This window comes from Rhagoletis pomonella, unplaced genomic scaffold, assembly GCF_013731165.1.
Source record: "Rhagoletis pomonella isolate Grant_MI unplaced genomic scaffold, Rhpom_1.0 Rhpom_scaffold_00799, whole genome shotgun sequence".
NCBI classification, from domain to species: Eukaryota; Metazoa; Arthropoda; class Insecta; order Diptera; family Tephritidae; genus Rhagoletis; species Rhagoletis pomonella.
Genome location: NW_023459353.1, coordinates 25,809 through 36,493, shown reverse-complemented (window position 1 = coordinate 36,493; position 10,685 = coordinate 25,809). Strand labels below are relative to the sequence as shown.

The window sequence follows — 10,685 nt, the reverse complement described above, 5'->3', positions numbered from 1 at the left end:
GTATGTACGAATATGTTTTACTACATTTTTATTGCATGTCAAAATTCACTTAGCATTCACTGCCTAATTGAGGGTGAGCTGAATTAATGAGCATTTAAGAATTCTAATTAGATGTCTCACCCTGGCGCTTTCACTTGTTAGTCCTGAACTTTTTGAATAATTATAAAATTCACACAGCCTAATGCAAATTGCCTAATGCGAATGCCTGGCTGGACCAACCCAAAAATGACGACAATGCAAACAAGCGTATTTGTTATTGTAAAAATGTTGTTTTGAAGGAAAACTATTTCGTATATTTATTTTGCACCGGCTGGGCGCCACACTTTGTTACGTTGACGGCAGGCAGGAGGACCCAATTGACGCCAAAGCGGAGGGAGTGTGAAGTACATACATACATATGTAAGTATGTATATGTATATGTATTTGTTAGTTATTTGCGACGCATTGCAAAGTCAGTCACGTGAGGTAGTGTTGTAAATAAGCGAGCGCACAGGACTCACATCCTGCAAAACATATTTACAGTTATACATACATACCGACATACATATGTACATCTGCATATGAAAGCAACACGTAATTTTTATGTTCGTTTAATCGGTGCTAGCAGGAAATGGCAGCGACGAAAGAGTCCAAAAATAAGGAAAGAAAATGGAAACAAAGGATATTTTTTTCGCTATACAAAAAGTAGTCCCGGCTTGAGTTGTGTGAGCAATGTAAACAAACCAAAAGCTCTTTTCGAGGAGTTAGCTTTTTCTCTATCTCTCTCTCTCTCTCTCACGTGCTCCTTTTTCGCTATCTATGTATATGGAAAGTCCTCGGTGAGCATCCTTTGTCGCTCGCTCTTTATTTCAGATATTTTTGTTTTTACTTTCTAGTCATTCCTGTTCATTGCTTCCAGTCTCCGAAATTTACTGCCCAAGCGGCTTATCAGCAACGTTGCGGCAAAAGGATGTGATGAAATTTGCTTTTGCACAGTTCGCGTTTGTTTCTTGGAGCTATTGGTCGCAATTAGCGGAAGATTTCGAAATCTGTGCATAACGGTAAACACCCAATTGTCAAGTGTCCAGTGGGAGTTAAAGAATTTTTGTGGAAGGCGAAGGATGCTGAAAATGTTTGAATGATTTATAAAAGTCTATCATCGCCGGAGTTATTAAATACGAAGTGCCAAATATACTACATACATACATATGTACATACATATTTATATGATTAATTGAAGCTTGACTTCCATGCCAAATGCAACACTGTCTTGCAATAAAAAAAATTGTGTGCCAAAACAACTCAGTGTGCGTTTTCAAGTCCGACGGTATAACAAAGCTAGAGCAAATGCAAATGCAAATGCAAATGTGAAAGCAGAGAAAATAAATATTTTAACCTGGCGTTAGTTTGAGTGAAGTGTTTTTGAAGCAATTAGAAAAGTTGGGAAAGTGTTAAGTATCTGACAAATAATTTGCATTGCATTCCAAATGTCAAGTCAGCTTGAAAGCAAGAAAAGTGTTTGAGTGCAAATAAATGTGGAATCGTAAGTGAATAGCCTTGAAAATCGAAGGTCTTTGAAATTTGTGTATCCAAATAAATAGATGAACGCTTATTCGCTTTCACAAGGACCTGGATTACCTTGTAAAGCCACTACCGAAGGATTATCGCACACTTCAGATCAGGTAATGTATTGCGAAAAGTATAAAAAATTTACAACAATTTAATATGTTTACTGTGACTACCGAAATCGAATAAAATTACTACTTTAATAACTACAATATACAGTTTCAAAGCGCAAGCCTTTCCTCTGACACTACTAGTACACTAGTAGTATTATCAAAAAAAAAACAAATTGTTGTCATCATCATATCTTTTCATAATAATTTGTACCTCCTCTAATACACTCACACACTTCGCCAACTAAGTATTTAGCCCAAATAATGCAGCAGATTGAAATCCACAAGCGTAACAGTTTTGTGATGACGACGCCTTCGGGAAATCTTAGTGAAGTGGAAATAATGGTGATGTTTCTCCCTCCTCCCCTTTCATGCCTGTTATACCGTTGCTTTTGTATTTCTCCCGCTGGTTCTTTTGTTTTATTTGAAAGAAAATGGACTGCGTGCCTTTATATGTTTCCTTCCATTCTGTATTTCCCTTTATCCTTTCCACTGTTTCCATTTTGTGTCTGAGCTGCAATGAACCATGGAGTGTCCAAGTGCTGTGCAATATTCGCCAACAATTTATGCTTATTGGTTCTAAGTGGCAAAAACTGCTTACAAACAAAAAATTGATGCTGTCGCAAGCGAAATTGCTTTGATATTCGTTTTTTTTTCCAATCTCTTGTGCTGAGCTGACTTCTTTCGTTTATACTTTCATTGGCATGCAATCATAAGAGTTTTATTTCTACTCCGGGTATTGCGCTCTCACGAAAAGGACCTTAATGCCGAGTTGATTATAACCCATGTATGACCTTGCAAGCATGGAAATGCGTGTGATATGTTTGGCTGTGTACATGTGTATGTATGAAGTTTTTATATCGTAATTGACCGTGTGCGTACTATTTTTATTTCTTTCATCTCATTTACCTATCACTAAATATCAGCAAGAAAATATCAAATGTCATTTCTCGAAAAAGCTATCCAAGCATAAAGATTTGCTTTTAGATAGACATTGCATGCTATTCCTACCTTCTAGACTAGGTTGTGCTCTATCGACGAAAGTTTAAAGAGCTTTCTAGTCTTAGTTGGTTTAATATTCATCCATTAGTCTCCTTAAATTAATTCTATATGCTTTCAAGACACCCAAGTTCTGATTAAAAAAAAAAAATGTTTTTCTTCATCTGTCACATATTTTGGTGGTTAAATCTATATATTAGCAAAAAATTCGTCAACTGCCAAACCACGGAGGCATTTTCGAGAAGAACCTCAAGGCAGCAATTGATGAAAATTATTTTTACTAAACTTGCCTATTAACAGATGTGTGTCGACAAGAGCAGTGTTGCATTGGAAGTTGGTACATAGGGTATATAAAAATCCACTGACTTATCAAACCGACCTCGAACTCAAACTTATATTTACTTATAGAACACATTTTTGTTAAATAAAAAATATCAATTTTTTTTTTTGCGAAATCTAAAAGCCAACTCGAAATAAACAGAAAAAGCTTATAAAAACCATATGTATCGCTGCGAAAGCCGCTGTAGTCGAATGGTAAGATGAGAGACTACCACCCAATTGAACCCGGGTTCGGTTGCTCCAATTAATATAAAAGGGTTTGTCTTCTGGCGACCACCGTTAGAGAGATAATGACAGTTCTTAAAAATCAGAGCTGCTCAGAAAAATTAGAACTGAAGCAGAAATATTTATATGAACCTGATTTTTGGGGTAATATGGATATGTGCTTATATTTTTCATTCAGTTTGCACCAATCAAATAAAGTGCAGAATAATAATTTTAACCAGGTAGCCTAATAAAAAAGAAGGTGTGAATAGCTACTTATTATATTTTGGCATTGCGCATGAAGAGTTGAATCTAAAGGCTGGTTTTTACTATGTGAAATTCAGTGGCATTTGTCGTCAAAAAGAAAACACATTGTCAAATGAGATCAAAAAGCGGTCGATTGATTTGGATCAGGATAGGTCTTTAGTCGTGTACACACGCTTCGAAATCGGCTAACTGTCAGTTTTTGGCCCATAATGATATTATGGCAAAGGTATGGATAAAGGAGATAAAGTTGTGTCAAAATATGTCGGCAAATTTTGGTGTCAAAATATGACATAGTTAAAACCAGTCTTATGGCATGGGAGATAATATTCTGTTATATCGGCGCAAAGGTGAAAATACATAGTATGTACTCTTATATGACTAGTCAACCCATCCATCAATACCATCTATCTCCACATCAATATGGAGAATCCTGCTTTGTAGCTTGTAAAAATAAGAAACATAAAATTATTCTCTGCTATAAGTGGGCAAATTTATTATTAAAAAAATGTTTATTACTTTGTCCGGAACAATCATAAAAAATATTTTAAAATGCTCACGTAAGATATCCTAATGAACTGGTTGCTGGCTGTTCCGATGGATGTTCCACGGTTTGAAGAGTTTTCAGGTTAACAGCAACTACTTACTATGCCTAACTGCGCATACTATAGTTCCGTATACGGAATAGCGAATTGGGGCTGCGAAATCGACATCGATTTTTGCAAGTAATTTATGTATCGAGGCAAAATCTAGAGCTCAGAACATCGAGTGGTTGTGCGTTGATGAATGCACTGAGCAAACAAGTCTTTTCTTTGGCGCCACTAAATTAAACCTGAGGAAAAATACCAAAAAAATGTGGATTACGATAGTGTGCACATTTTTAGTTCCACCAGATTCCTTTGTCGTGGCGTTTTCAGGAGCATTTATGTAATTTTCCGTTAGTAGACGCTGAATGATTCATCGTAAAATTAAGAGCGTTGATTACGCACTACCTTAAACATCCTTTTCAAATGCGTCTTTTCTCTTTTGCAAAATACGATGGGCTGTTTTAGTAGCAATTGGCCGGCTCACAGTGGTCTGTAATGAAAAAGTGGGGTACAAAATAGCGTAGAGCTTCGAATTCTTAACCGATTTGATAAGCGGTGGTAAACATTTCCTTCCACATACATATATACAATGTGCTCGAAATGTCAACAAAAAAAAAAAAACTATTTAAAATCGATGAGATTTCTTAGCTTCTTGTAACTTGCACTAAGACGTAATACGCTAAAAAACTCCATAGCTAAAATTATTGCAAATATAAAAAATTTTGAATTTTGGTGAAAATTTATTTATAACGTTTGAAATTTTTTGTACATTTTTTTCGTTTTGGGGTAACCCTATAATTGGGGGCACAATAGACCTACCCTAACCCTATAATTGTAATTATAAAAATAAGAATTTTTTATTTGATTACCGTTTAAAAATTTTCGTATTTAAATCAAGTGAAAAATGAATATTTTCATTATACATACACTACACATAATGGAATGATGACACTGTTTGTATATGCACTTCTGAAGGGAGGTCTGCGGCGATACATTTGCATTTGTATCGTCGAATTAAAAATTGAAAAAAAAAGGTGTTGCTTATATATTATTCGATAAAAAGGCTTTTTTCTATTAATGGATACCGTTAGGCTGACGAGTTTCTGTTTAAAAAAAAAAAACTTTTCATAAAACTATATTCAGAATTGGCGTTGAAGTACAGGTGTGTCCCTTTGATACGAGTATAGATATTGCGATTTTTAAAATGGTGGTATCGTAGTTATGTGAATATGCATACATATATACACACATTGGTGTGCTTTTACTTATACAACGTCTTTCAATGCAATTTTACCCAACTAAATAAATGTTCCCAGTTGAACTGTTCACCTATTTTTTTTAAATACATATTTATATTCAAATTGAATTTTCTGTTGCTAATTTCGTTTTTTACCTCTCACACTAACTATTCAACAATTCTATTCCTTTCTTGTTCACAGACGCGTGTACCACCAAGCAGCACTCGCAATACGCCATAGCATCTTCTCACCGGAGTCCAATACTTAAGACCGTTGCATAGAGAACGGCGACTTTATCGACAAACGCAGCGCCGTGTTTTATAAACTGGCGAGAAAGTTTGCGCAGCACGTACAAAAGGACGGACGCACGCATTCGCCGCATACGCCACAACACCATTGCCGAAAACGAAACGAGTGTATAACGAACTTGGAAACTTTTCTAGAATACTCAGTGCATCAGTCGTTTTTTTTTTTTTTTTTTTTTTCATTTTCGTTCGCCTGACTCAAAAAACATTAACAAAATAGAGGGTAATAGAAAAAAAAGTAACGCCCTGCACTGCAGTTGTTGCGCTTGTTGTTAGTGGTGGTGCCATTGTCGCGCGCATTACAGCGTTGAAAACTTTATCTCAACTGGCACAGCCATCATTGGGGTGGAGGAGTTGCGCAACGTACGCGCACCGCGCCAACGACCTTGCAACACTAATGTGGCGCGCACTTTGTGTGGTTTTTTTTTGTAATTTCCTTCTAACAGAAATGGGGGCAACAATGTACGCGGCACTTCAAGCAAGTTGTGTGAGTTCATAAACTGTAGGCGAAACGAGTAGGGTGGAACTGCAAAAGAATAAATTAAGGCGAGAGCAGCTGGGCAACAAAAAGCAAGTTTAAGTGGTTTTTCAAAGCAAAATGGCAAGGTGGTTATTGGTAAACAGTAGTATATTAGCCGGTATATGGCTGTGTGCAACGTTGCTGTTGCAGGCAAGGCATGGCGACACAGCGCCCACTCACCATTTGACGGTCAGCGTTGAGGGCAATACACCCACGCTGATAGTAACGTCGGCGGAAATTGGCATCACGCCAAGAACACTGCACGCCAGCACGAGCACCACGGCGGCTGCAAAAGCCACGACTGCCAAGGTTGAGGCGGCTGCAAGCGCAATCACAGAGCGCCGTAACATTGATGAGCTCGGCAGCAAAGGAAATGTGCCGAAACTGAAAGGCAAATCATATAAATTACATTATGGAAAAAAATGGCAACACGCGGCCAAGGAGAGGGAGAAAGGTAAGGTGAGGGTATTGAAGACACAGGTCGCATCCATGAGTTCAACGGAAGCGCCTATTGCAGGCTCCACAACAGTTTTGCCTAGTCGATTGGTCGAAACTATAACCACAAGCACCGATATACCTATACTTACCACACACACTACAAACCCGACTACAGTTGAGAGTGAACAGCACTTTGAGCAAAGTACAGAAGTCGCGACTACAGTCACAGCAAATATCGCAAAGTCAAGCGAGGGCGCATTGCCCTCAGAAAGCGTTATCGTCACCAACGCGCCATCGCTAGTTGGCAGCCATCGCAACGCACTCAACGGCGACGACAACGACAACGACGACGAGGTAAGCACGCCGGGCGCCATTGTGTCTGCGGCAACTGGCAACTTGCCACGATCCACGGAGGCGGCAACAGCAGTCACCTTGGCACCTACGAATGCTGCAGTCAGCAGGATTACAGCGGGAAGCCCCATTGAGAAGTCAGGTGCGGCTGCGGAGCTAAAAAGCTTCCGGGGTAGTGGCACGGAAGTAGACGACAAGAGAGCCGCAGAAGAACTGACTGCAACGACCGCATTTATGGAGTTACATGACACCACAGCAGCGTCAACTACTAAAGAAATATCCATACCGGCACCAAGAACAGCAGCACCAAATACAACAGCAGCAACTACATCAGCATTGGCAGTTACGACAAAGCCAATCTCGGCGACTACAGCAAATGCGCCGATGATTGCAATCCAAATTGAAACGTTGCCAAAGGCGATAACGGCAACGATAAAAGCAACAGAACAAATAACTACAGCAGCCGCAACAGCTACAAGCGCACTTCCTACCAACAACACCAAGCATCAAACAGCAAAAACAATGCCAACAACAACCATCGAATTTCCGATAGCTGATGAAGTTGCTGGTGTCAGTCAAAGTACTTCGACAGTACCAACATCATACAACGGTAATTCTGTCACCGTCAGCGCAATAATGGAAATGAGCTCCGTCATCGTTGGCGATAATCTGCCTCAAACGCCCATTCCACCAGCGCGCAACACAACCGCTGCAATAAGGCTACCCAAGATGAACGTCAGCACGGCGACAACCAGTGTGGACATGCTGCAAGAGGCAACTACTTCAATTTCAACTACGACTAAAAAACCTGAACACCCATCTGTTGGTACAACAAAAAGTGTGCAGACAATCCAAACAACAGCGGAGGTAAGCACGGACAGCGGCATCATTTTTATTGACGATGTGTCTGATAACCGCGAAGCCAAGCGAAACGAGTCGGAGGGAGAGCTACAAAACGATGAAGCCAATATTGGCAGACACGGCGACGTAAAGGATACCAGCAGAGGCACAGACGCAAACAATTCAGGTACGAGCGATAGTGATGGCATCATAAAACTTATTGACTTGGAAAAACATGATTTAAAATCGATTTCGAAGGCGAAAAAATTACGCAACGGCAGCAAGAGTGGCGATGTTGACGCCGCGGACGATGATGATGGCCATGATGGTGTCAAGAAAACAAGAAAGAAGCAACTAACCGATAAACATTACTTGCTCGTGCCTGATCTCAGTGTGAGCGAGGAATTTCATGTTGAAAATATGACCGCCCCCGGGACAATAAAAACATCGCTTGTTGACACTGTGGATGATTTAAAGAGCGCAAACAAAGCCACCGAAAATGGCAATAACGGCGGAAGTGATGTGTTGACGAAAACAATGCCGAACATTGGCGTGAAAAATATTTCCACTAGCAGCACACCAGCACCAACGTCTGCATCCGCACCACACCAAAGAGCAAATATAGAAAACTCTACGGCAGCCACACCCACGCTAAGACCAGTACACAATGGCTATTTGGGTCCCATTCTCATGGAGGAGATGCGGTTTACGGTTAAGCACGCAAACCTGAAACCACAACAACACCACGAGTCCACCATAGAATCACAACTGCGTGACGGCCGCATTGTGGAGATCCTTGCGCCCACCGCACTGGTGGAGCAAACCACTGCTGCGCCGGCGATGACATTGAATAGAGCGGTGAAAAGCGATCCAATAAGCGCAACAACTTCAACGCCAGCGCCTGTTTCAACCACTTTTGTACACGTACCTTCGGAAAAGAGTACACCCATGTTTTCTACGACTGTGTTCCAGGTTCCAGAGACATTGATCAGCACCACACGTCTGCCGTTGAGCACGAAAACCACGCACGGAGGTGAGGAAAAAACATCAAAACTATCGCAACATAAGCAGAAGCAGCAACAGTCGCGAGCATTTTCCAGCACTCCCAAGAGGTTGGGCGATGAGCGAACGGAGTCAAAAATATCTGACATTCAAGTGGAAGTCTACGATTCCACAGTGGACTCCATTGTATCATCCACAAATTTCAAGGATAGCGATGGCTTTTACGCCCTACCACTGGAAGCTGAGGCGGATGCACACGGCGGCACAACTAAGCCACCAGCTGCGCCGCAGGAACGCTTCACCCAATATGTAGTGGACAGGGCCGACTATGCCACACAGGAGTCAAGTGTGGCCCCACATTTAAGTGTGGCCTTCGGTAAGCCCGAACCAGCAGCAATCGAGATACATATTAACGTATCTGAGGGCATCGGCAATGAGAGCGAAGATTTAGAATTTTCATATCGGCAGCCAGATTACACAGGCAGCAGCTCAAGAACCAACCCCATAGATGAACTGATGGCCAAAACCGCTAAAGCTATTTCGATGAAGCCACTTTCTTCGGGCAGCAATGATTCCGCTGCTCGAGAAAACGTTCAACGTGGCGATGAGATTTTAGTTGTAGAGATAATCGATACCGGCGACAATAGCACTGAGGGTGCGGTTAGTGCTGAAAATGCCAATCCGATATTTACATTTCGCTCAGATTCCGATTCGGATATTGAGCTGAAGGATATCAAATACTTTCCACCTGAGGTCAAAGTGAAACCGCCACAAATGTCCGACGAACTCTTCTTGGCAGACCTAAAGCGAGAGAATGCGCTGCCAAAACCACCTTTGCCCCCACCTCCTCCGCCGCGTAAGCCGACCATAGATCGCGACTCGGACACAATTTTTTACATTTCCAACACCGAAGTAAAGGTGGGCGAGTCTCTACCCACCGCAAATACAGATTATGAGCAACAACAACAGCAGCAACAGTTGCGGAAAACCAGATTGGAAAATCAATTCTTTCCGGCAAACTACTTAGCCAGCACACGTCCGAACGCTGCCAGCATGGACGAACGGTTGTCGCTGTCACCGCAACAGCATCACTATGAAGAAGACATAATTCTTTCGCCACTACGCAACACCGCCGATTCACTTAAGATATTTCGCAATCAAGGCGATGAGGCACCCCCTTTAGACGTTACCTACATTGCCGAGTCGGTGGTGGAAGTGGAGCAGTCCTCAGGTGCTGGTCCCACAACCACATTTTCAGCGGCTGCAGCGCCCTCACTGACGCCAGACGTCATCATACAGCCAGCCATATTGCCAGAAATGTCGATTGGTGTGCCAGTGATAGGTGAGCTGCCGCCGCAAATTGAACTCAAGGAAATCGATTTCATGCCCGACGAAGCAAACCAGCCGCACTCAGGCATGTACGAGAACAACATGCTGGAGGAAAATGGCAATGGAAATGGCAATGACGTCGACAGACTCGTGGAGTCTTCCGTACAGTATGGTGGCGATCTGATAGACGAGAGCGTCGGCGGTGGAGGATTTGATGGAGTCGAGGGTTCTTATCCGTTCGGCAATCCAGCAGCACTGCACAACAACAAAGCCCACCATGCAGCCGACTATGCGCACTTCACGGTGAACCATGGCGTAAGTAATCTGCGAAAGGATGAGCTGAGCGCTGATGTGGCGGGCTCCGGTGAGATGCTGGCGGCAGGCCAAACAGCCGCAGCGATGCTAAATGCCATGGAGAACGGTGAACTAAAGGAGTTACTAGCTCGCAGCGGCAACGATACGTACCCTTTGTCGATGCTTGCGAATGCCAGTTACGCTGGAGCATCCACTGAGCGTATGAGCAATGCCACCGCCTACTCGGTGTTGGAGGAACCGAATGCAATCGAGTTGGGTAAGTTGAAAACAAGCATGAATACCTATGTACATATAGTACT

At 42.0% G+C, this 10,685-nt stretch overlaps 1 protein-coding gene and 1 long non-coding RNA gene across 5 annotated transcripts in view; one reads left to right on the top strand and one right to left on the bottom strand.

Moving 5' to 3' along the window:
- Nucleotides 1-5,590, bottom strand: part of LOC118751560 — a 25,742-nt gene extending 20,152 nt beyond the window's left edge. The window contains exons 1-3 of one of the 4 annotated variants that reach the window (XR_004994555.1): nucleotides 5,442-5,590; nucleotides 4,022-4,538; nucleotides 1,853-2,449 (exon numbers count right to left, since the gene is read on the bottom strand). This is a non-coding gene — a long non-coding RNA (uncharacterized LOC118751560). Of the gene's footprint in view, nucleotides 1-1,852; nucleotides 2,450-3,705; nucleotides 3,906-3,929; nucleotides 4,539-5,441 lie in introns of those variants that run through there. The other 3 variants (XR_004994556.1, XR_004994554.1, XR_004994553.1) reach the window with 3 other exon arrangements.
- LOC118751559 overlaps nucleotides 990-10,685 on the top strand; it is a 27,705-nt gene continuing 18,009 nt past the window's right edge. Inside the window, exons 1-2 of the mRNA XM_036486381.1 lie at nucleotides 990-1,661; nucleotides 5,488-10,642. Coding sequence (XP_036342274.1) covers nucleotides 6,190-10,642 — 4,453 coding nt within the window. The 5' untranslated portion in view covers nucleotides 990-1,661; nucleotides 5,488-6,189. The remainder of the gene's footprint in view (nucleotides 1,662-5,487; nucleotides 10,643-10,685) is intronic.